Genomic DNA, 27,924 nt, shown 5'->3' on the forward strand with positions numbered 1-27,924 from the left:
TCACCGGAAAATATCATTTGAGCCTCCTGTTCATTATTTCTGATATGTGCAAAAAACATATAGCATTCATAGAGGAAAACAGACAAGCAGAGAAAAGTGTTCACAAAATAGAAGAGAGTAGCCAATAAATATACTCAGGATGTTTGGTTTGAGGTAAAAAATAAGGAAGATGCTTACATCTTGGTCTTTTCCCCTTATTTATGGCCTATCCTACTCTTATTCAATGCAATTAATGTTACACAGTTATTATACAAATTCAGATATCTAACAGACATCACTTGGAAGGCTTACAACATTCTAACAGTTCTTAATGCTTATTGTTATAAGAACGGTTATAAAAAATAACAGCTCTTCTCAATAGAGGATATGTGTCAATCTACCATTGTTTCAACCAAAGCAAATGAATTTTTGTATGTTTGAAAATATGAGTTAGTTTGCTATAGTTTTTTTAAAAGTTACCACTGTATCATAATGGTGATTACTATTAACAAAAAAAAAAAAAGCACCAAGACAGATTTATTATTTTAGAAATAGAAATCATACGTAAGATGTTAAGAAGTATAAGATGGCAACATAGGAGACCCTGAACTCACTTTGTCCACAAATACACAAAATCTAGGCCTATTTATTGAGCAATTCCTCCAGAAGAATTGGGGGCTGACTGAACAGCTTGTGCACAACAGATGACCACACACAGAATGGCAGGAGAAACAAAGACATGGTAAGTAAGGAAACTCCCACTCCCAGCCCTCTGAAATGCAGTGGGGAGGGTACTACTGAGGGGATTGGAACAGATTTGTCTGTCCTGGGGCACAGAAAAAAAGGCCATAGTTTAAAAGAGCAACTAGGATATAAAATATGCAGGCTGAGAACTCCAGCAAATAGAGGGGGAGCTGCTGGAACATTATGGCTTACATCCTCCTATGCCTTGATAGTGCAGATGGGAGCAGGGTCCAGGCACCATACTCAGCTGCCACTTAGCAAGACTGAGGCCCCTAGCCCACTAGCCCCACATACCCTGGGGCACAGAAAAACAAACAAACAAACAAACAAATAAACAAATAAACAAAACCCAGCTAGAATATAGAGAGAAGAACTAACTCCAGAACCATGCCAAATGGAGGGGGAACTGTTGGAACTCTCTCTGGTTTGGGAGAGCTGGTAGGCACCATGGTTTATGTTCCACCTTGACAGTATGGACAGGAGTATGGTCTGGGCACTCTAGCTAGCCTCCCACCTCCATGAGCCCTGGGCCCTGAGACCACACCAGCTCCAGCTGTCCCACCAAGGCAGCCCCAGTGTGGCAGACACAGGGATACATTCAGCACTCTCCAGCCATCACATGGAGGTGACACAGTTGCAGAGCACTATGAACCACTCCAGGCCTACACCACTTTAGATCCAGATCCAGACAGCTTGCTAGGGCACCCCCAGCATAGAGTACCCTAGGACCTCTTGGTTCACACCTACTTTGGCTCCAAATGCCTCACCAATGTGTCCCCTGCACTCAGCATCCTTGGACACTCCATCTTGCAAATACTTCTGCTTCAGTTATCCTACCAGGCTCCCACTAAACTGAGAACCCAGGGACCATTTTGGTCCATGCTCACCTCAGCTTTGGCTGTCCTCTCAGGATACTTTTTACACAGAGATCCTAGAGACTGTCCCATCTCATGCCCACATCAGCTCTGGCCATGGAACCAGCACAGAGTGCCTTGGGACACCAGCCCATGTCAATCACAACTCTGGCAGTTAGTCAAAGTCTAAAAGGCATACATCATCTTCATAAGGGACAACTATACATGGAGCTTTAACATCTGACTTATATCAATGTATATATAATCCAGACAGAAACTCAAAAAGGAAACAGTGTCTCTGAATGATACATTAGACCAGATGGACTTAACAGATATGTACAGATCATTCTATCCCCAAAAGCAGAATACACATTCTTTTCAAGTGCACATAGAACATTCTCCAAATAATAGATTACACGTTAGGCCACATAAAAAGTCTCAATAAATTTAAGAAGATTAAAGTCACATCACCCACCTTTTCCAGCCACAATGAGATGAAACAAGAAATTAATCAGAAGAAAAAAAAATTGGAAAAAAACCAAACAAGTGGAAGCTAAACAACATAATACTGAACAACCAAGAGGTCAACAAAGAAACCAGGAAGAAATAAAAAGAATACAGAGAAACAAATGAAAATAAAAATACAATGCTCCAAAATCTTTGAAATGTAGCAAAAGCAGTTCTAAGAGGGATATTTATAGTATCCACCTACCTCAGCAGAAGGGCAACGGTTGAAGCCATAGACATTTGGTTATTTCTGAAGCTCGTTCCCTAAATATTTGATATTCTTATAAGGGTTTTGTTTTAAACCATCTTAATCTTTTCAGACACCGACACCGAATGCCTTTAAGTGGCTACAGATGCTTCAAACTCTGTATTTCCACCAGCTTAGCTGGAGCCCATTTCCTTCCTGTTCTACCGCAAAGAATGAGAAAATTTTCATATAAGTGACGTAATCTGAAGGAACTAGAAGAAGGAAAAAGAAAAAGCCCAAGAATAGTAGAAGGAAGGGAATAATAAAAATCAGAACAGAAATGAATGAAATAGAAATGAATGAGTGAATGAATGATCAATAAAACTAAGTGCTCATTCTTTGAATAGATAAACAAAACAAAAACAAACATTTAGCCAGACCTATTAAGGGGGAAAAAGAAAAAGAGTTCAAATAAATAAAATCAGAAATAAAAGGGAAGTAACAACTGACACCATTAGAAATATAAAGGTTTTTAAAAGAATACAGGGAAAAGTTACACACCACAAATGGAAAAATTACTAGAAAAACACAATCTTCTAAACTAAATCAGAAGGAAATAGAAAATCTGAACAGACCAATTATTAGTAATGGAACTGATGTGGTCATCAAAAAACTACCAGCAAATAGAAATCTAAGACCAGATGGATCCACAGGAAAATTCTACACCAAACACTTAAAGAAGAATCAGTAAAAATTTCTACTCAAACTATTCTAAAAACTGGAAGAAGGAAAGCTTCCAAATACATTCTATGAAGTCAGCATTATCCTCACACCAAACCACAGATGCAAAAATCATCCACAAAATATTGGCAAATCACATTCAACAATATATGAATTCAACTCATTTACCATAATCAAATAGGATTTATTCCAGAAATCCAAGGATGATTTAATATTTATAAATCAATTAACATGATTCACCACATCACCAGAATGAAGGATAAAAATAATATGATCATCTCAGTAGATGCAGAAAAAGCATTAGACAAAATTCAACATCTAGTCATGATTAAAAATTGGATTTAGAGGGAACACATGTCAACATAATGAAAGCCATATGTAAAACACAAACAGCTAATCTCATACTTAATGGTGAGAAGCTGAGAAATTTTTCTCTCTAATCAGAAACAAGACAAGGATGTCCACTCTTCCCATCTTTTATTTACATAGTATTAGAAGTCCTAGCCACAGCAATTAGACAACCAAAAGAACTAAAAGAGATCCATGTTTGGGGCACCTGTGGCTTGGTGGGTTAAGCCTCTGCCTTTGGCTCAGGTCATGATCTCAGGGTCCTGGGAATAAGCCTGGCATGGGGCTCTCTGCTCAGCAGGGAGCCTGCTTCCTCCTCTCTCTCTGCCTGCCTCTCTGCCTGCCTGTGATCTCTGCCAAATAAATAAAATCTAAGAAAAATAAATAAATAAAAGACATCCACGTTGATAAGAAAAAGTTGAACTAATTGTAGATGACATGATACTATACATACAAAACTCTAAAGGCTACACAAAAAATCTACTAGAAATAATAAATGAAATCAGTAAAGTTGAAGGACACAAATACACAGATATCAGCTGCATTTCTATATATTAACAAAAAAGTAAGAGAAAGAGAAATTAAGAAAATTACGAAAACAATTCCATTTAGAATTGCACCAAAAAGAATAAATTATCTAGAATAAATCCAACCAAGGAGGTGAAAGATGTATACTCTGAAAATTATAAAACACTGAAGAAAGCAGCTGAAGATCACATAAAAACAAAATAAAAAGATATACCATTCTCACAGATTGGAAGGATTACTATTGTTAGGATATCTATACTAACCAAACCAGTCTTACAGTTCACTATAATCAAATACCAACAGAATTTTTCACAGAAATAGAATAATCCTAATATATGTATGAAACCACAAAGGACCTTGAATAACCAAAGCGATCCTGAAAAAGAAGAACAAAACTGGAGACATCACAATTCCAGATTTCAAGATATACACAGCTGTAATAATCAAAACAGTATGGCACTGGCACAAAAACAGACACATTAATCAAGAGAACAGAACCCAGAAATAAAACCATGCTTAGATGGCCAAATAGTCAATAATAATTGGAAAGCAGGAAAGAACATACAACAGGAAAAAGACAGTGTCTCAATAAATGATGCTAAAAAAAATGGACAGCTCCATGTACGAAGAAACTGGACTTTCTTACATCACATACAAAAAATAAACTCCAAATGGGGTTGCGTGTCTAGTTCGGTCAGTAGAGCATGCAACACTTGATCTCAGGGTTGTGAGTTACAGCCCGACATTGGGTGTGGATATTATTTAAAAATAAAATCTTAAAATCAATAAAATAAACTCAAATCAATTAAAGACCTAAATATGAGATGTGAAAACATAAAATACCAAGAAGAAATATAGGCAATTGTTTCCTGGACATCAGCCATTCAAATATTTTTCTGGATTTGTTTCCTCAAGTAAGAGAAACAAAAGCAAAAATGAACTACTGGGACTGTATAAAATAGTTTTTGCACAGCAAAAGAAACCATCAACAAAATGAAAATGTAACCTACTTAATGGTAGAATATTTTCATAAATAATATATCCAATAAGAGGCTAATATCCACACTATGTAAAGAACTTAAACAACTCAACACCAAAAAACTCCAAATAATCCAATTTAAAAAGTCAGAGGACTACATACAGATGGGCAACAGACAGGGGGAAAAAAAAGTCCAATATCATTAATCATGGAAATGCAAATCAAAAGCACACTGAGATATTATCTCCTATCTGCCAGAATGGCTAGAATCAAAAAGACAAGAAATACCAAGTGTTGGTGAGGATGTGGAAGAAAAGGAACCCTTATGCATGTTGGTGGGAATGTAATTTGGTGTAGCCACTGTGGAAAACAGTATGGAGGTCCCTCAAAATATTAAAAATAGAAGTTTATACCTGAAACTACTGTAACAGTATGTTATCGATGCTAAAAAATAAGATAAAATTAATAAAATAAAATAATAAAATAAGAGAAATACCTTATGACCCAGTAATTCCACTACTGGGTATTTACCCAAAGGAAAAAAAAAACATTAATTCAAAAAAGATATATGCAATCCTATGTTTACTGCTGCATTGTTTACCATATCCATGATATGGAAGCAACCCGGTATCTGTCAATAGATGCATGAAGAAAGAAGATGTTTCCCCCCACAACACCCACAGAGGATTATTATTCAGCCATAAAAAAGAATGGGATCTTGCTATTTGTGACAACACAGACAGACCTGGAACAAATTATAGTGAATGAAATAGGTCAGACAAAGAAAATAAAATACCAAATAATTTCATTTATATGTAGAATCTAAAAAAAACAAAACAAATGACTACACAAACACAAAGCAGAAACAGACCCATAAATACAGAGAACTGATGGTTACCAGTGGGGAGGGGTGTGGGGGAAGGACAAAATGGGTGAAGGGCAGGGGGAGATACAGTCTTTCAGTTTTGGAATGAATATGTTACTGGAATAAGGAAGCAGTCAATAGTATTATAATAGCATTGTATGTTGACGGACCAGGACGGACAGTAGCTATAGTTGTGGTGAGCACAGCATAACATACAGAGTTGTTAAATTACAAAGCTGTATACCTGAAACTAATGTAACATTGTGTATCAACTATATTTCAAGACAAAAATATGTTAAGGCAGCACAGAACTATATTTGGATTTCCTATTAGGACAAACAGGCACAAAATACAGCAACATTGCAAACATCTTTCTGTTAAATTTGGACATTCCCACCAGCAGCAGCAAATTAAATATGGAAAAGACAGTATATTTTGTTTTCTAAATAAATAGCCATTTAAAATATCAAATTGATCAAATTTAGAAAATTTCAAAAAATTATACCATTCCAAAAACTTTAGCAAGGAAGTTATGTGTGTTATAACAAAATCTTTTATGTATAATAACATACACTTATTTTAGGCTTTTAAAAAATTTTTTTAAAATATTTTATTTATTCGTGAGAGACAGAGAAAGGCAGAGGGAGAAGCAGGCTCCCTGTATAGCACAGAGCCTGATGAGGGAGGAACTTGATCTCAGGACTCAGGGACCATGACCTGAGCCAAACGCAGAGACTTAACCACCTGAGCCACCCAGGTGCCCTATTTTAGGCTTTTCATTAAAAAATAAAAACAACTCTATGTCAAAAATCTAGCTGGGAGTAAGTGCCTATATTTTTCAATATGAATAAATAAGAACATTTAACATGTGCATATTACAGAACATGACAAATTAAATATTTATGATATAAACCATAGACAATGTATGTTAATAATCATTAAAATATCCAGCAAAAGTGGTCATAATTTCCCTTCCAAGTCCTTCTCTGTATTTGAATAAAGAATTGTATTATAAAATTATTCTCTTGGCTCATAGGTTATACATCTTAGAGAATTAGGTAGTCACATAGTAAATCTTTATCATCACAATTACCCCAATCCATAACGCAGATTTTCGAGAAATTCAACGTTTAAAAACATGTTATGTATATACAATATATAATTATCTATATATGTGTATACTCCAGATTATCATTTGTATTGAGTCTTGCCATTGTTCAATCACACTCTAAAATCAGAAAAATGAAACAAAATCCTGACTTTGATGTGGAACACTGACCACAATGTAGGACGCTGATATTGTTATAGAAGATGAACCTAAAAAGGGCACTTAACCTCTTCAAATCCCAATATCCTTATTAGGAAAATAAATATTATCTTATTTGAGTTAGTGACTGTTAGAGTATTTCAGAGAAACACAAAGGAATCATAGTAAAATATAATGCTTCCTTTCAGCAATAACCACTGAAGTTGCATTATTTGCAACTGTCAGATATACTCTGATGCCTACTATCAACTATCAACCTTGCTTTGTAACACCCCGGAATACAGTACAGTAATTACAATGGTTCTTGCACACTCTTCTAAAAACAATGACAATACCTCCTTTATTTTTTTTAATTCACTTTCAATGTAATCAAATAAATACATTTTAATAGTTAAATGGTCAAATTATTTAATAAACATGTGAGAAAGTCTGAACACATTTCCTCATGAAAGAAAACTATTAAACCGAAACATGTTCATTGGTATATATTCTGCCCAGGTTCCTTTAAAAAGAAGAGTGAGAGAGAATGGTTTCTAAGGAAGCAGCACTGAACTGTCTCACTGATGTTAAAAAACAATCATGAAATTGTACCATTATGAGGTAAGTGGGCTTTTTTTGTCTGTATTGACAGTTTCTGTTACATTGCTTTAAGGAAAAAAGTGCCTTTCTTTATTGACTTAGTCCAATTCATAATACAAGTTTTTTTTTTTCTTTGCATCTTAGTCAAAATAGTGTTAATTAAATTCCTTCTTCTTCTGTAAAGTGGTATTGACCATTCACATTGATAAGAATCTTTACCAGGTTAGTGCCTTATTGTGGGTGATGGAGTGTCTTACCTTATCTACATTTAAAGATTTCAAATATAAAATAAGACCATAAAAAGAAAGAGATAAGAACAGGATTACAAAATAAACTATAGAAAACTGTTAGAGAAACAAAATGTTTTGTATCACACGATAAAAGGATGCGTTGAAGGGCAAAGTCAACAAGGACACATACAATGTTTTCATATAAATAAATAGATTTATAATTTTATTTTAACACCATGGTTTAAACCCAGCATTTGATCATTCATTTTGTATTACATAATGACTTGAATAATTTAAGAAATTTTATAACATAAATCTGAATGTTACTACAATTATAATTATTTCATTGCCTGTTTGCAAAATATAGAGAACTCCATAAAACCTGCTTTCTTCACCTTAGCTCCGTGACTCTTCTGTTGGCCGTGCACCCTGCCCACAACAGCGACCCACTTCTGGGCTGTGTCACTTACACTTGTAATACACTACAATATTCAAGAGTGCCTGGTTGCCACCCAGCCATTTAATAATTAAAGGGAGCTATTACAGAAAGGCAACAAATGGGGACATACAGAAATCACGCAGCGATGCCAAGTCCAGGAGACAAGTGTTCTTTTATGATTCAGCTCAAGAAACTTCTTTCATAGGAGGCCAGTCAGTAGCCAATACACTTTCTTTACATGTTTAGAGATATAAATATACTTTCTTGACTTTCTGTAGTTGGAAGAAGACTCTTCATTATATATTTCATTTGAAGACATACCGCTTTCATCTTTTGATCTCAATACAAGAAAAACAGACATAATTTAGTTCTTCAGAAGGAACTGTCCCCCTCAGGTAGGAGAAACTAGCACTGTCTTCAAACTTACCTCATGTGTACAGAATATGTGGTGAAATTAAATGAAGACTATTACCACAGAGACAAAGGATATGGATGACAAGGCGGAACAAAAAATGTGCACTGCCAAGTGGAATGTTACATTGAGAAATAGTTTGCATATAGAGATAATTTTTAAATAAGTCTTTTTTGTTGTCAAAATAGAGTAACAATAAGGTGGGAATATTTGAGCTCAATCTTCATCTATCATTTTTGTGCAATTGTGTACAAATGCAAAAAGTGTGAAATATTTGGAATGGAAACATTTCTGTATTACATACTCTGAGAAATAGCTAACATATGGAATGATGGAAAACTGATTTTATTTAATATTAAATATGTCACAGATTGGTGATACATTGCTTATGGTCAAACAATTTCACCTAAGTTGAAATATGTACTGGTTTAAATAAACCTTCAGTGCATGTAGGATTCCACAGGGCCTTGAAAAGAAGAAAACAAAAGTAAATAAATGAATGACATCAAATCAATGAAATGAAATGAAATTTCATATGAAGATTTAAAACATGTAAAGCACCTAAAAAACACAGACCAAGAACTTTTAAATTTGTGATTTTCTAAGTCAAAATTCCTATTAAAACTTATTGATATTTATTAGTAATGCTTACAGGTTTCCAATTAAATACATTTTATATGAGGTAAAAGAGGGAAGATCAATTGGAAAAATGTAATGGTTTCCCTTGGTTTCGTGAGTTAAAAAAAAGTTTTACAACAAATTTTTCTTTTATGTATCCTTCAAATGAAATGAGTTAAAGAAAACTAGGTAATTAAGTAATAGGTAAATCTCACATGTTTCTCCTGATATATTTCTAAAGCATAGTCACCACCCAAAGTCCTAAACACAAAACTCCAACCATTTCATATGTAGCAATTACTAGTTTTAACTTCTATGATTTATTGTAGTTTTAAGTGATGGAAATTAAAGCATCTCATAATCTTTCACTTTCAAAAAAGAAAAAAATAACTTATTGTGCAGATAATATGTATAAAAAAAGAAATACATAATCCAAGAAGTATAGAATACACCTGCCCCTAAGGAATGTAGAATTTAGTTAGATATAAATGAATATAAAAAAGATGAGCCATGGGCGCCTGGGTGGCTCAGTGGGTTAAGCCGCTGCCTTCGGCTCAGGTCATGATCTCAGGGTCCTGGGATCGAGTCCCGCATCGGGCTCTCTGCTCAGCAGGGAGCCTGCTTCCTTCTCTCTCTCTCTGCCTGCCTCTCAGTGTACTTGTAATTTCTCTCTGTCAAATAAATAAATAAAATCTTAAAAAAAAAAAAAAAAAGATGAGCCATGCTACAAGATTGATATATGACAATAAAGGTTAGATGAGAATTTATATTAACAACTACAAGACAGTAAGTTATACAGCCTTGATAACTAACTGCTGACATAATTCTACAGAAAGAGAAATCACCCCTGATGAGGGAGCAGAAGTTTAGCTGAAGACAAAGCATAAACTGATACCCTGCAACTCCCCCTATGCACCCCCAACTCCTAGGTGGGACATGTGTGACATTCTTCCAGGAATCTCCCAACTAACTGTTAAAACCTTGCTAGATGGGAAAACAACCTTAACTTGACAATGGCAAGACCTCCAGTATTGTGTACATCAGTCGTCTTTAACAAAGGGAAGTTCTTTTGAAGCTTCCCTTTTCCTTATGTCCCTCAAGTCTAGAGTATATAATCACCACTCATCAAGACGCCAGTGCAGCAGCTCTTTCTGCCCACGGGGATAAGCCACCATTTTACACCAACGACAACCCAAGAATTCTTTCTTGGTCTTCCACTCTGGACCTCACCCCACCAAACCTATCCTATCTTTCAAAACCCCACCAACCCCTGGCTGGGTAGTCAAATTAAGGGTATGAAATTGGAGCAAGGCTGGAAAAGAGATATATTACAGGGGAAAGGGTATTCCAGATAAAATGGTTAAAAACAGAACTCTAAACAACAGAGGCAAGAAATAACAATTTGCGTTGGCAGAGTTTATGTGTAATAAAATGTTTATATTTGCAACATAAATAGGAAACAATGAAATTTCAGCAGCTTCCAGTGCTGGCTTGAGGAAGGGGAATTTTAAGGCTCTTTTAAGCCTTAGTGAGTCATTAAGAGAGAGTGTTTTAAAGTAGGAAAGTAACACAATGTAAGGAGGGTATGTGTGTGGTTTTTGTTTTGCAGATTTATTTGTGATGTTAATATACACGAGAATGTGTAGAGCATGTAAGGAGGAAGACAAGATGAAAACCAAACTGAGGAAGTGTCAGACCAGCAAGCAGAGTTGGAACTTTGACTATTTTCAAATTCTGACTCCCCCCTGTCAAGATGCTTGTTTCAGTCTGGTGAACAGCTGACCTTCACTGAGATTATAGCTCAAAGACAACACATTCAGAAAGAAAGGTCTTCCCTGATGAGTCTTTTCCAGACATAAACTCTCCTCTTCACCTGATTCATTGCCTCATCCTGTCTATTTGCTTTTTTACATCATGACCCTCATCACTGTATGAAATTCTCTTAGTTCTATAATTTCTAATGTATTGTCTATTTTATCGCTAGAATATGAAGTTTATGAAGAAATTTAACAGGCCCCCAAATGGAGTCACTTTTCTGAAGTTCCACTCGAATTTAATAGCTAACCTAATTTCACCTCACTGGACAGTGGAATTTTCTCAAAAGATCACTCTGGAATGTCCTGATCTGCATTAGTGAGGTAGTCTGCAAGACAAGACCACGTTCTATTCCCCCAGGGGAAGGTGACCTTGCCCAATACATTTTTTCTTTTCTTTAGCTAAAACTTCCGTTCCACACTTTCAGTTCTACCTATAAAAGCCTTCTACTATTAGTACAGCTCTTCAGAATTCCATTCTCTTTGGTAGATGGGATACTGCTTGATTAATGAATCACTGAATAAAGCCAATTAGATCTTCAGACTTACTGTACTGAATTTTGTGGGTTTTTTAAAAGATTTTATTTATTTATTTGACAGGTCACAAGTAGGCAGAGAGGCAGGCAGAGAGAGAGGAGGAAGCAGGCTCCCCGCTGAGCAGAGAGCCCGATGCGGGGCTCGATCCCAGGACCCTGAGATCATGACCTGAGCTGAAGGCAGAGGCCTTAACCCACTGAGCCACCGAGGTACCCCTGAATTTTGTTTTTTAACATTTGTCTATCTCCTGTTCACTGCTACAATCTCAGTGCCTAGGATACCACTTTATAATTTTTATTTTTTTAATAACAGTATAAATGATAAAGGGTGAAGTAACTTGAGATGAAAGGAACCACAGGACTACAAGTACATGTTGAACATAGAAGTAGGTCTTTATCTGCCACCCAAACATGTTTAAAAAAGAAATAAAATTTGCAGAATCACTAAGACTAACAAACATTTCAGTACTTGTTCCCCAAATGCTAGTTGAATGAATGTGAAAAGACAGAGGGAATATACTGTTATATTTTTGTATTTTATAAACCTGGAATTCTGTTTTCCAGTGTATTTTAAGCCTCCCAATGTTCACATTTTTAATAAAATTCTAACCCAGATCTACCTTACAATTTCCAAAAAAGGTAGTAAAATGAAAGGAAAAATATTTTAATAGGTTGAACATGTTCAGAGACATAAATGTTGCTAAAATATATGATACTGACATTTTGCTTGCCATTAAAGTTTACAATATTGTTGTTCTCATCACGTGGCGAGGACAAAAAGCCCCAGTTCTCTGTCATTTTTTGCCACTAGAACATGGAGAGGACTGCAAGGAAATACAAAAGCTCAACTAATGAGGATAAATGCTTCCCCATGACTACGATGTAATAAGAAAAGAAACTTGAAAGACACAATTCTTTTTTATGATTAACTACCCAGGAGATAATTGTAAATTAAGACAATCATTTACAAAACAGATTACCATCTTAGGTTTTAAAACACAATGAATTCAATATGCTGTCAAATTTGAGGGAAAAAACCTCCAATATTCAGTATTTTTAATAATTATATTTAAGAACAAAGTATCTTATTACTGCTTTGGTTCCTCAAAAATTTCCAATTTATTGAAATTTTGATTTTTCAAAATTCCCCTTGATAGGAAATTGTTCCATATCAAAATGCTGTTCCTTAAAAGGAAAAAAAAAGAATGAAAAAGAAATGTAAAAAATGTTTAAAATGTTCATATGATAGAATGATATCCAGTACTTAAATTAGTAAGTAAAAAACATTAATTTATGAAACTCCTTCAGGCCCCTGGGCCAACTTAGTCATATTTAAACTTTAGCATATACCCTTAGCTCATATGATTAACTAACCACTCTTTGTATATCAATAGATCATGCAATCTTTCCTAGAAAGAGCAAAGCATTTCTGCACACCGCAAAACAGAAACCAGACCCCCTTGCACAACCTCTGAGCACTGAGTAAACCTCTCTATACCTGGTACCATTGAGTCTTCAAGAAATACTACAGACCACCGCATCCCCTTCACTGATTAATGGCCCTAAACCCCTTTAAAAATCCCTGGCCCAGGCAGAAACCTTGAAGTTGGCCTTTCCCTTTTGACAAGAGTACACCTTTTCCCCAGATGATCAGCCTCCTAAATAAACCTCATATTCCTCTCCAATCACACTTTCAAGTTTTGGCCTTTCCAGAGATGCTGCTGAACTTGGGTTTTGATGACAAATTTTGGTGAGCCAGCATCCCTGTGGCAGAATCCCTGGGAATCCCAAGGCAGAGTGGTTTGCTGTGGCAGTGCCAGGGCTCATCTGTCATTGGGTGGATGAAGTCGTTGGCCACAGCAGCTTGCCAGGGTTTACTAGTTTGTTTGTGGAGCTAGAACCCTGGATGACATGGATTAGCAGCTCAGGGCTAGTTGGCCTTGGGAGAAAGCCAGAGGGAAAGGGCCCACAGCTTCTGAGATTGTTTCTGTCTTGGGGAAACTCTGGGCTGATTCCCAACTGCAGCTAACTGCCAGTTTTGCTTTTTGGTTTGACTGAAGAGGAAAGGAGCATTTGGGACAAGCTGATGAGCTTCTGGACTAGGTAAGTCCATTGGAGTACACACTGTTGCAAGTTTCTCATTTGTGAAGCACCGTGTGGTTTTGTTTCATTGCCTATGCTTTTCCCATTAGGAAGGCACGGCTTTGGAGAGAAACTAAAAGGGACTTAATAACCATGGGTTTATTTGGATTTGGAACAAATCTGTTTTGGTGTATATGTGTGGGTTGTATTGTGGTGTATATGTGTGGTTGTATTGTGCTAGTGTATGATGGGAATTCCCCACCAAAGAGTCCACTGGGCTGAATTCTCAGTAAGTGGAAGGAATACAGCCAGAAATCCATGATTAAAAGATGGTTTTTATTTTAACACCATCTTGCCATGTATGTTAAGCTTAGAGGAATGATGGCCACCAAACGGCTCTCTTCAATTTTTACTTCCAATTTGGTTGTCTCTAGATAGGGGGTTTTGCTCTCTTAGCTTATCTAGGAAGACATTTGGTTCTGTGAGTGAAGCCCCCACCTTTTGGGGAGGAACAAATGCTATCATTGTTTCTCCTATGATCTGTTTGAACTTTTGCCTAGGAAATGGGAGAGACTCCTACCATTTCTAAAGAAAGTCTATTAAGACCATAGTTTTGATAAATGGCACAGAGAGCTTAAAAGAAATCAGAAAGAAAACAAAAACAAAAAACTGGTTTTACAGAGAGAGGCAAAGACAAGGGAGTATTAGTCCAAATTTTGAATCTGCCTCCAGGCTTTCAGGCAACATTAGCCTCTGCCTCCACCTTCTCTGGCTTCTGCACCACCATGGAAGTGATTCACATGGCCGGCTCCTATACCATCCTTAACGCCTCAGGTGCCATTGACTTCTGTTTCCCCTAGCCTCATTATCGAGGAACAAAGAGCCCCCCAAACTACAACCTTATGAGGTTCAAACTGGAGTACCTCCCAAATCAACAGGGGTTTCCCTGGATTTAAACCACCCACTTCAGATTTCCCCACAGGTAAAATTCCCAATGCAGAACACACTGATCGACATTTTAGTCAACACAGGTATAACATATTTGATATTAAGGCTAATTCAAAGTTACCAGTTTAATTAAAACAGATATGTTACTGAGGTTATCAACACTGAATATGGTACAGCTAATCAGCCTTGTGGTACCCGTGTTTATTAAATTCATGTTGTATCTGGTGCAGTTTGTCAACAAAGAGAGGACTTAGAATGATGGTTAAATTTCCCTGTCTCATACAGTTTTCTTGGGTAATTGTTAAGAACAAGCAGGCTGAATAAGGCTTATAGTTTTCAAAATCTTTATAACCTGAAACATCAAAGTTTTCCTAAATCAAATGATAAATTGGGTTAAGTTCAGTAGGTAATGAAGTCTTCTCCAAATAAGAATACTAAAGCACTCATTACTGAATGTAGGTTTGTCTGGTTTTGGCTTCTAATTCCAGAGAAACAGGATACTTGGGTCTATCACTAAACATGCTTTATTACTGTAGGTTGTACTCTGGGGGAAAAAAAGACAGCAACCATATTTCTAAAAATCTGAAAGTCTAAAAATGTATTCATAAATTTCTAGTCTAAAGAATTCTGCTATAACAGTTCACAATTGGTTACTGCTTAGCTTTCACTGGAGACTAAAGTATCTAAGAGTTAAAATTCTGATAAATGTAACTGAGATTGCTAGAAATGATAAGGTAAGCAACACTGAAGGCAAGAAAAGTAAGATGTGTTTTTGAAAAGATGTAAGGCATGGGAATACATTTTTGTTCAGGGGAAAAATTAAAGTAATTTTGTCCTAAAATGAGACTGATTATTTAGAGAGAATAGGCTTAAGACACAATCTGAATGTAAAAAGGAAGTTGTAGAAAGTTTGTGAAGGAAAATATTTGGAAAAAAATTTTAAGTGTGTTCAGGACTAAGATTGGAATTAATGAGTTTTTTTTTTTTTTAAGATTTTATTTATTTATTTAACAGAGAGAGTTCACAGTAGATAGATAGGCAGGCAGAGAGAGAGAGGGAAGCAGGTTCCCTGCTGAGCAGAGATCCCGATGCAGGACTCGATCCCAGGATCCTGAGATCATGACCTGAGCCGAAGGCAGCGGCTTAACCCACTGAGCCACCCAGGCACCCGGAATTAATGAGTTTTAAAGTACACTAGTATAAGACTGAAATTCTGCTTTTCTTTTTGTTAAAAAGGAAGTCTTCTTGGATTGCTGGCCTGCTCTTGTTAAGAAATTATAAACAAAGATTGTTTTCTTTCTTATATCTGTCCAGAAAAACCAAATTCTAAGTTTTTTTCTTTATCATGTCTTGATTACTTAAGAGAACTGAAACTTCTATATCACTAATTCTTTCTTCTGCCTCATTTATCCTAGCAGTGAGAGCCTCCATTTTTGATTGCACCTCATTAATAGCTTTTTTGATTTCAACTTGGTTAGATTTTAGTTCTTTTATTTCTCCAGAAAGGGCTTTTATATCTCTCGAGAGGGTTTCTCTAATATCTTCCATGCCTTTTTCGAGCCCGGCTAGAACCTTGAGAATTGTCATTCTGAACTCTAGATCTGACATATTACCGATGTCTGTATTGATTAGGTCCCTAGCCTTCGGTACTGCCTCTTGTTCTTTTTTTTGTGTTGAATTTTTACGTCTTGTCATTTTGTCCAGATAAGAGTAAATGAAGGGGCAAGTAAAATACTAAAAGGGTGGCAACAACCCCAGGAAAATATGCTTTAACCAAATTAGAAGAGATCCAAAATCGTGTGTGGGGAGAAAGGGGATAAAAAGAGGTTCAAAAAAAAAGAGAAGAGAAAAAAAAAAAAGAAAAAAAAAAAAAAAAAAAAAAAAAAAAAAAAAAAAAAAAAAAAAAGAAAATAAAAGAAAAGAATTTTAAAAAAAGAAAACACCTAAGAAAAATGTAAAAAAAAAAAAATATATATATATATTAGATAAACTAGTAAAAAATCGTTAAAAAAGAAAAAGGTAACAGTTAAAAAAAAAAAAAAATTTTACCCGAAGGCGAGAAAAAAGAAAAAAAAAAAAAAGAAAAAGAAAAAATTAAATTAACTGCAAGACTAAAAAAAATCACAGGAAAAAAGCCATGAGTTCCGTGCTTGGCTTTCTCCTCCTCTGGAATTCTGCTGCTCTCCTTGGTATTAAAACCGCACTCCTTGGTAGGTGAACTTGGTCTCGGCTGGATTTCTTGTTGATCTTCTGGGGGAGGGGCCTGTTGTAGTGATTCTCAAGTGTCTTTGCCCCAGGCGGAATTACACTGCCCTTACCCGGGGCCGGGGTGAGTAATCCGCTCGGGTTTGCTTTCAGGAGCTTTTGTTCCCTGAGCGCTTTCCGTAGAGTTCCAGAGGACGGGAATACAAATGGCGGCCTCCTGGTCTCCGGCCCGGAGGAGCCGAGAGCCCAGGGCCCCACTCCTCAGTGCGCCCTCAGAGAACAGCGCCCAGTTACTCCCGTCTGCCTGACCTCCGGCCGCGCTCCGAGCTCACCGAGCCTGCGACCGGTTCAAGGTCACCCCGAGCTGCGAGCTCACTGTCGGCTCTGTCTCTGTAGCCGGCTTTCCCGTTCCAATACCCGCAAGCTCTGCGACACTCAGACACCCCCGATCCTTCTGTGACCCTGCGGGACCTGAGGCCACGCTGACCCCGCGTGGGCTTCGCCCCGGTTTAGCCTCTGGAGCGATGTCCCTCAGCGGAACAGACTTTTAAAAGTCCCGATTTTGTGCGCGGTTGCTCCGCCGCTTGCCGGGAGCCGGCCCCTCCCCCCGGGGTCTATCTTCCCGTCCAAATGACAGAGAATAAAGAAGCTGATCAAAAGAGGGACAAACAGCTACTGGACCACGAGGGGAGAATTCGAGAGATAAGTGACACCATAAGACGAAACAACATTAGAATAATTGGGATTCCAGAAGAAGAAGAAAGTGAGAGGGGAGCAGAAGGTATACTGGAGAGAATTATTGGGGAGAATTTCCCCAATATGGCAAAGGGAACGAGCATCAAAATTCAGGAGGTTCAGAGAATGCCCCTCAAAATCAATAAGAATAGGCCCACACCCCGTCACCTAATAGTAAAATTTACAAGTCTCAATGACAAAGAGAAAATCCTGAAAGCAGCCCGGGAAAAGAAGTCTGTAACATACAATGGTAAAAATATTAGATTGGCAGCTGACTTATCCACAGAGACCTGGCAGGGCCAGAAAGAGCTTGGCATGATATTTTCAGAGCACTAAACGAGAAAAAAACATGCAGCCAAGAATACTATATCCAGCTAGGCTATCATTTGAAAATAGAAGGAGAGATTAAAAGCTTCCAGGACAAACAACAACTGAAAGAATTTGCAAATACCAAACCAGCTCTACAGGAAATCTTGAAAGGGGTCCTCTAAGCAAAGAGAGAGCCTACAAGTGGTAGATCAGAAAGGAACAGAGACCATATACAGTAACAGTCACCTTACAGGCAATACAATGGCACTAAATTCATATCTCTCAATAGTTACCCTGAAATGTGAATGGGCTAAATGCCCCTGTCAAAAGACACAGGGTATCAGAATGGATAAAAAAAACAAAAACCCATCTATATGTTGCCTCCAAGAAACACATTTTAAGCCCGAAGACACCTCCAGATTTAAAGTGAGGGGGTGGAAAAGAAAAATTTACCATGCTAATGGACATCAGCAGAAAGAAAGCAGGAGTGGCAATCCTTATATCAGATCAATTAGATTTTAAGCCAAAGACTATAATAAGAGATGAGGAAGGACACTATATCATATACTCAAAGGGTCTGTCCAACAAGAAGATTTAACAATTTTAAATATCTATGCCCCCAATGTGGGAGCAGCCAACTATATAAACCAATTAATAACAAAATCAAAGAAACACATCAACAATAATACAATGATAGTAGGGGACTTTAACACTCCCCTCACTGAAATGGACAGGTCATCCAAGCAAAAGATCAGCAAGGATATAAAGGCCTTAAATGACACACTGGACCAGATGGACATCACAGATATATTCAGAATATTTCATCCCAAAGCAACAGAATACACATTCTTCTCTAGTGCACATGGAACATTCTCCAGAATAGATCACATCCTCGGTCCTAAATCAGGACTCAACCGGTATCAAAAGATTGGGATCATTCCCTGCATATTTTCAGACCACAATGCTCTAAAGCTAGAACTCAACCACAAAAGGAAGTTTGGAAAGAACCCAAATACATGGAGACTAAACAGTATCCTTCTAAAGAATGAATGGGTCAACCGGGAAATTAAAGAAGAATTGAAAAAAATCATGGAAACAAATGATAATGAAAACACAACGGTTCAAAATCTGTGGGACACAACAAAGGCAGTCCTGAGAGGAAAATATATAGCGGTACAAGCCTTTCTCAAGAAACAAGAAAGGTCTCAGGTACACAACCTAACCCTACACCTAAAGGAGCTGGAGAAAGAACAAGAAAGAAACCCTAAGCCCAGCAGGAGAAGAGAAATCATAAAGATCAGAGCAGAAATCAATGAAATAGAAACCAAAAAAACAATAGAACAAATCAACGAAACTAGGAGCTGGTTCTTTGAAAGAATTAATAAAATTGATAAACCCCTGGCCCGACTTATCAAAAAGAAAAGAGAAAGGACCCAAATAAATAAAATCATGAATGAGAAAGAGGAGAGATCACAACTAACACCAAAGAAATACAAACTATTATAAGAACATACTATGAGCAACTCTACGGCAAATAAATTTGACAATCTGGAAGAAATGGATGCATTCCTAGAAACATATAAACTACCACAACTGAACCAGGAAGAAATAGAAAGCCTGAACAGACCCATAACCAGTAAGGAGATTGAAACAGTCATTAAAAATCTCCAAACAAACAAAAGCCCAGGGCCAGACGGCTTCCCGGGGGAATTCTACCAAACATTTAAAGAAGAACTAATTCCTATTCTCCTGAAACTGTTCCAAAAAATAGAAATGGAAGGAAAACTTCCAAACTCATTTTATGAGGCCAGCATCACCTTGATCCCAAAACCAGACAAGGATCCCACCAAAAAAGAGAGCTATAGACCGATATCCTTGATGAACACAGATGCGAAAATACTCAACAAAATACTAGCCAATAGGATTCAACAGTACATTAAAAAGATTATTCACCACGACCAAGTGGGATTTATTCCAGGGCTACAAGGTTGGTTCAACATCCGCAAATCAGTCAATGTGATACAACACATCAATAAAAGTAAGAACAAGAACCATATGATACTCTCAATAGATGCTGAAAAAGCATTTGACAAAGTACAACATCCCTTCCTGATCAAAACTCTTCAAAGTGTAGGGATAGAGGGCACATACCTCAATATCATCAAAGCCATCTATGAAAAACCCACCGCAAATATCATTCTCAATGGAGAAAAACTGAAAGCTTTTCCGCTAAGGTCAGGAACACGGCAGGGATGTCCATTATCACCACTGCTATTCAACATCGTACTAGAGGTCCTAGCCTCAGCAATCAGACAACAAAAGGAAATTAAAGGCATCCAAATCGGCAAAGAAGAAGTCAAATTATCACTCTTCGCAGATGATATGATACTATATGTGGAAAACCCAAAAGACTCCACTCCAAAACTGCTAGAACTTATACAGGAATTCAGTAAAGTGTCAGGATATAAAATCAATGCACAGAAATCAGTTGCATTTCTCTACACCAACAGCAAGACAGAAGAAAGAGATATTAAGGAGTCAATCCCATTTACAATTGCATCCAAAACCATAAGATACCTAGGAATAAACCTAACCAAAGAGACACAGAATCTATACTCAGAAAACTATAAAGTACTCATGAAAGAAATTGAGGAAGACACAAAGAAATGGAAAAATGTTCCATGCTCCTGGATTGGAAGAATAAATATTGTGAAAATGTCTATGCTACCTAAAGCAATCTACACATTTAATGCAATTCCTATCAAAGTACCGTCCATCTTTTTCAAAGAAATGGAACAAATAATTCTAAAATTTATATGGAACCAGAAAAGACCTCGAATAGCCAAAGGGATATTGAAAAAGAAAGCCAACGTTGGTGGCATCACAATTCCGGACTTCAGGCTCTATTACAAAGCTGTCATCATCAAGACAGCATGGTACTGGCACAAAAACAGACACATAGATCAATGGAACAGAATAGAGAGCCCAGAAATAGACCCTCAAATCTATGGTCAACTAATCTTCGACAAAGCAGGAAAGAATGTCCAATGGAAAAAAGACAGCCTTTTCAATAAATGGTGCTGGGAAAATTGGACAGCCACATGCAGAAAAATGAAATTGGACCATTTCCTTACACCACACACAAAAATAGACTCAAAATGGATGAAGGACCTCAATGTACGAAAGGAATCCATCAAAATCCTTGAGGAGAACACGGGCAGCAACCTCTTCGACCTCTGCCGCAGCAACATCTTCCTAGGAACAACGCAAAAGGCAAGGGAAGCAAGGGCAAAAATGAACTATTGGGATTTCATCAAGATCAAAAGCTTTTGCACAGCAAAGGAAACAGTTAACAAAATCAAAAGACAACTGACAGAATGGGAGAAGATATTTGCAAACGACATATCAGATAAAGGACTAGTGTCCAGAATCTATAAAGAACTTAGCAAACTCAACACCCAAAGAACAAATAATCCAATCAAGAAATGGGCAGAAGACATGAACAGACATTTCTGCAAAGAAGACATCCAGATGGCCAACAGACACATGAAAAAGTGCTCCATATCACTCGGCATCAGGGAAATACAAATCAAAACCACAATGAGATATCACCTCACACCAGTCAGAATGGCTAAAATCAACAAGTCAGGAAATGACAGATGCTGGCGAGGATGCGGAGAAAGGGGAACCCTCCTACACTGTTGGTGGGAATGCAAGCTGGTGCAGCCACTCTGGAAAACAGCATGGAGGTTCCTCAAAATGTTGAAAATAGAACTGCCCTATGACCCAGCAATTGCACTATTGGGTATTTACCCTAAAGATACAAATGTAGTGATCCAAAGGGACACTTGCACCCGAATGTTTATAGCAGCAATGTCCACAATAGCCAAACTATGGAAAGAACCTAGATGTCCATCAACAGATGAATGGATCAAGAAGATGTGGTATATATACACAATGGAATACTATGCAGCCATCAAAAGAAATGAAATCTTGCCATTTGCAACAACATGGATGGAACTAGAGCGTATCATGCTTAGCGAAATAAGTCAAGCAGAGAAAGACAACTATCATATGATCTCCCTGATATGAGGAAGTGGTGATGCAACATGGAGGCTTAAGTGGGTAGAAGAATAAATGAAACAAGATGGGATTGGGAGGGAGACAAACCATAAGTGACTCTTAATCTCACAACAAACTGAGGGTTGCTGGGGGGAGGGGGTTTGGGAGAAGGGGGTGGGATTATGGACATTGGGGAGGGTATGTGATTTGGTGAGTGCTGTGAAGTGTGTAAACCTGGTGATTCACAGACCTGTACCCCTGGGGATAAAAATATATGTTTATAAAAAATAAAAAATTAAAAAAAAAAAAAAATTAGTCACAAATTATCATACTTCCCATCTGTTGCTGTAAAGGCCAATTCATCTCTTCTGGAAATCACTGATTCTCTCTTAAGTTGCCTACATTCATTCCCCCCAACCTTTTCCTCTAGTAAGAGAATATATAATCTCTCAAATCTTATCGCTTATTTGAGTATTCACTTTTTTCCATATGTGCCCCTGTACATATAATAAGAATTAATAAATTGTATATCTTTTCTCTGTTAAAAAAAAAAAAAAAAAAAAGAGAACTGAAACTTCTCAATGTTAAAGGCACTGACTTTTGTTAGCAACTATGTAATCTTCTGCAGAATCTTATAACCACCTTAGTTAATCAGATAATATTGAATTTTAAAATGATCTGTAATTTTATTTAGGCATGTACTTTATAACTTTCTGAGGTTTTCAACAAACTTTCCAAGATCTGAATTAGAAATAATTAAATTTTATGACAAATTAGGCTTGCTAAGTTGGTATGTTAAGTTACCTGGGAAGCGTTGTCAAACAAATGATGGTTAAAGCCTAGGTTATACTGTATGGCTAAATGCTGTAACTGTTCCAGAAAATACAGAAATTCCTAAAGTTTTAATATGTCCTCATGTAAGGTCATCACTTGACATTCTAATTATTGAAATGTTGCATGTCATAGAACTAACTGAATTTGTCAACTGCTTTAAATGAACTCTCATCGGATCTTTAACTATGTCCATTTTTAATCTTTTGTCATTTATAGTTATTGTTCTGGTGCTCTCGAAGAATGTGTTTTGTCTTCAAGGAGATTCACAGAAAAGGACTTTCAAAAAATACACATTTCTGATATCTTTAAGTTCATAAAACTAAACTGGGTAAGAATTTCCAGAACCTAAGGAAAAGCTGCACTCAAACAGAACAAAATTAGTAACTTGGAACTAAATGAGCTGAGGAAGATGATTACAGTTTTTATGACTTGTTTGAAACATTAGTGGTTCTTTAATGTTTGTTCTTCTAGATTAAGGAAACTTCCTCTTAGGATATCTATGGTTTACAGAGTATATTTTATTTTCTCCCTACCTGAGCTCTCCAGAAATCAGAAACTCCCCATGAAGTACTCTTTCATGGCAATTATAGTTATTTACATAAGTTCAATAAGATTCTTATTGAATTCTTATTATAGGACACCATTGGAAACATTGGTTATATTACCAAGGCTTTGACTGTAATGTCACATTTGAGAGAGACAAACATAGATTCAGGTATGACCAGACAGCTTTAAGGAACAAAGGCTGACTTGGAGCCAACCTGGTGTGTACTATATCCATGGAGTTAGCTACAGACTTGTGGAAATAGCAGATGATTCCAGTTTCCTCACGAATGGGTAGAGGATACACTTGGCGATGCCTATATTCTCAAACAAGTCTTCTCCCACTTGCCAGTGATTCCTCATAATTAGGATATTGTTAAAGCTAGACATAGGCAAAGAGGGCTTCTTGATATATTTTCCCCCCTTGGCATATTTGTCCCAGTAGCCACATCTATCTTAGCCAAGAATTTAACCAAACCTAGCATGCAGCAATCTATAGATCTGAAAAGTGGTCTGCCAAAACTGAAGAGCCCTAGATGTCTTGACAGCAGCTCAAAGAGGGGCATGTGTTTTCAGTAAGACAAAATGTTGCATATTCACATTACTCAAAAAATGTAATTGAAGCCATAAAAGATTTAAACAACCAAATCACTGCTACAGATGCCCTAGTTCTAGATCCTTTTAGCAGCTGGCTAACTTCAATTCCTTCCGAATGGAAATATATCCTATTAAGCATTATTATATTTGTTATTTTCTTTCTACTTGGTTGTTGTTTGACTTTTTGTATCTGTCAAGGAGGAAATTGCACTAGTCATACTGGCTTAGAGATGCCCTTACTTTTCCCTATGGTGGAAACACCAGAAACCAGATTCTCCCACACTGTGAAAATTTTCCACTCCAACTAAATTATCCCTCATCAGCAGGGAGTAGCTACAGAAAAAGGACCTTTGCTTCTAATCCCCTAGATATGAAATGATAAAACTGACAGTGAGGAACAGAAGCCACCTTGGCCCCTCTGGCAAACCTAGTAGTCTTTCAACTTTAACAAACACCCTCAGTTTGTGTGACTGATTAACAAATCTTTCTTTTATGTCTATAGATCACAAATGTTTCTGTAGAAAGAACAGAACACTTCACATCATGAAACAGAAACCAGACCACCTTGCACATGCCCCAGGCACTAAGGAACCAGACCCTTTCTATAGTTCCTGAGCACTGAGATAATGTGTATAGCTGGCACCACGTGTCTTCACAGAATCAAGAAATATTATAGACCACTGCATCCCCTTTTACTGATTGACTGCCCTACACGCCTTTAAATTCATAGGCAGGCAGAAATCTGGGAACTGGACTTTGGACAAGAGATCACTTTCTCCCCAGCTGACCAGCCTTCTAAAACTCATATTCCTTTCTAATCAACACTCTTTTTGAGTTTCGGCCTTTCTAGCCACAACAGTCAGCTAAACTTGGGTTTCAGTAACAATTAGAGTAGGGTAATGTCCATTATATTTGAAATGCCAAAATATATATGTTTTTGTACATGTGGTATATCTATAGATAACATAGATAATTTATGTTTATAGATAATGGTTCAATGTTCATATATTTATTTTAACATACTAGAAAATCAAAATGGAGGAAAGCTTTTAAAAGAGTAGAAAATACATATACTCACACCAAGTAATTTTTGTATATTTTTGTGATTCACATTAAGTTCTCTGTAGGTTCATATTTCTTATACCTAAACGAGGAGTCATAACTGATACTCCCTCAAAGAAGAAAAGGTAATCCTTTCAGACTCAGAGTTTGTAGCAACTTTCCCATAAATTCAAAAAGACTCTTAAGAGGCACTTTTGGAACAATATTGAGTGCTTTTTGGACTTTAAAAAGTTGAAAAACACTATTTACAATTCTATATTAGTCTTTTCTTAAACTAAAAAATTGAACAATTTATCAGTTTTTAGGTTATACTTTATAATGCAAGAAAATACTAAACCTGTTTATTTTTCTTTCTGAAAATTCTTAATATCAGACTGCACCTTAAGTAAATTTTCCTCTAAATTTGATGGATTAAATCCAAATCCATAATGAATTTATAAGCACAAAATTCATAAAATCATGACAAATCTTAAGTAATTCTGATATGTAAGAAAACCATGACTTTTAAGTACGCAGAATTGTAAATTATACTCTTTTTTATAAATTGTCTCCACGGTGATTCAGCTTTATACATTTAAAATTCTAATAACCATTTTAACAATGTAGCATCACTTGAGAGCAATTTCCTGGTACTCTTACCTCACAGAGCATGAGGTTAATGGTACATGTGGCTCTCTTTTAGGAAACTTTCTGTAATGCAATAATATCCTGAAAATTCCTATGCTTTGCTTCTTTGGTATAAAGTCAAACATTTATGGAACTGTTTTCTTTAGTTCTCTACACTACAAATTATTTTTAAAAATTTATGTCTTTATTTTGAAAACTAATAATCTAATAGTTTAATACCTTTTCTTCCTAAAATCATTCCTAGTTCTTTCACTAGAAGAAAATAAAAGCTAGTGAAAAAGAGAATTTTCAACCCCAAAATATGCCTTTTTGGCTTAAGGATATCTTGACCTAGCTAATTTTAATAAATTACAAACATAGGAAGGGTTCTTGAAAGTGAAGTAAAAGTTACCATTTGTTAGAGACATTTACTTTTATAGGCAAAATCTCCATTTGTAAGGGTGTGTCCCTCTCTATACTAGGGAGAGGAAGATGACCAAATGTCTGGAAACTCAGCAGTGCAGAAGGCATAGACCTAAACCTGCATAAAAACTTTACCCTTGTTTTTACTGTGTTCTTCCTGGTAATCTCTTGTAACCTCCCATGAGCCCTAACATCCTTCTTTTGTCTTTAGCCGGAGATGGTATGTAAGGTGGTGGCCTGGCCATTTGGGGGAAATTAATCCATTTTGCTGGGTATCTCACATGTATATGGGAAGTGTGTTATAAAACTTGTTTTCCTCCCATTAATCTTTTATTATGGGGTGGTTTCAGACAAGAACCTGGGAGGTTAGAGGAGAAATTATTTTTCCTCTACAGTTTGATGACCCCTACAGGGATCTGTTGAGGCACCATACTTGCTCTGGAGTCTGCTGATAGGATCCTGGAAAAATGGCAGAAGTTGGCAAAGGGTAAGAATTCTTACAAGTCAGCTTTCCCGGGTATCTGTCTCTCTCTGAAGTGCCTGGTCAAGAGAGGAAGATTAAAAATTCTTATCCCTTCTTTTCCTAATTTGGATTAAAAGGAGAAAATATTTGTGTGAACTAGTTCCTTGTGTATAGCGTCTTTGGTAAAGATTCTTGTTATGAGTAATCTTGATTTCTGTTGATACTCTTTTCTTCCAGAGATGGCTATTGTTTTTGCTTGTTTGTTTCTGGTGTCTGTCTTTGTGTCATTTGTCATAAAAAGAACACAGCCTAGATGAGATTTTCCTTTTGTCTTGTTCTAGGTCATAAGAGCTTTTGGCTTCATGACCAGTGAGAACATTCTTTGGTCTTTGTCAGCTCGAAAATGAATGTGTCCACATGCATCTGGCATACAACCCAAGAGGCTATGGATCCTAGAAGCAGTATTCTATTTGTCCAGCTCTGCCAGCTCTTAGGAGAGTTTATCATAAAGGATCCTGGTCCTTAAGTGGCCTTTGTATTTTCAAACTTCATTGTCTCATTAGAGCTAGAAAAGTCCCATTCCAGTGTCATCATCTTGGTGTCACAGATTTAGAGAGTCTATGACTGGAGACATCCCACATTCTCATTCTTATCACCTATGACAATAACACAAGTCTTTGCTTTCTAAGGCTAACTTCAAAAGTAAACTCTCTGGATCTCTTAAGAGCTTCGTCTTTGCATCTTCCTTTGGGATGCCTCTTGAAATCATTGTTAAAACATAAAAAGCCGTTATTGGTTTGAACTGCTAGGGCGATTAATATAAGATCCTACTCATCAATGGTCAAATGATGGATACTCTGAACTAAAAAACAAGCAAAAAACACACCAAAAAAACTTCTATATTTGAAAAAAAAAAATTAGAGAGTTCCTTTTCTACCAAATTGTTTTACTGGTTTCTATGGAAAAAACAAATTGAAAGGAAGACAAAAGAAGTATAATGGTTTGTATTATGGACTCCCTTCACAAGATTAAAATATGAAATTGATTTGTTTTTGTTTTTGTTTTTTAACCTGCACTTTCATGATACTACCAAATTTAGAGAACAGAAAAATCAGAGGACATTCACAACCCCACTCACAGCAACCCTGCCTGGTGACTGAGATTATTCCTTCCTGTGACTATACTATAGTTCTCAGACAAGCTAAAGGAATGTTACTCTGCCTGTTTCAAGGACATGTCAGTGGGCTGTAAGTAGAAAGGAAATTTAATTTTTCTTTTGCCTTTGTTTCCCACATAACTCTGACTAGAAAGCAAAGTTTATGTTTTACCAAAACAATTTTCTGTACTTTGTCTTCATCAGATCTTTGCCTAAGAAAACTGAATCTTCTTAGTATTAAAAAGAACTAAGCTTTGCTCACAACTATGTAT

At 36.7% G+C, this 27,924-nt stretch overlaps 1 protein-coding gene across 2 annotated transcripts in view; it reads right to left on the reverse strand.

The window, feature by feature from the left end:
* CCSER1 (coiled-coil serine rich protein 1) overlaps positions 1-27,924 on the reverse strand; it is a 907,623-nt gene that overhangs the window by 149,913 nt on the left and 729,786 nt on the right. The window contains exon 10 of one of the 2 annotated variants that reach the window (XM_004756068.3): positions 6,428-9,125. The exons of the other annotated variant lie outside the window; for it this stretch is intronic. Within the exon in view, the coding sequence (XP_004756125.1) occupies positions 9,066-9,125 (60 nt within the window). The 3' untranslated portion in view covers positions 6,428-9,065. Of the gene's footprint in view, positions 1-6,427; positions 9,126-27,924 lie in introns of those variants that run through there. 2 annotated transcript variants of the gene reach the window in all.

This window comes from Mustela putorius, unplaced genomic scaffold, assembly GCF_011764305.1.
Source record: "Mustela putorius furo isolate JIRA1106 unplaced genomic scaffold, ASM1176430v1.1 tig00000382_pilon_pilon_pilon, whole genome shotgun sequence".
Taxonomy (NCBI): domain Eukaryota; kingdom Metazoa; phylum Chordata; class Mammalia; order Carnivora; family Mustelidae; genus Mustela; species Mustela putorius.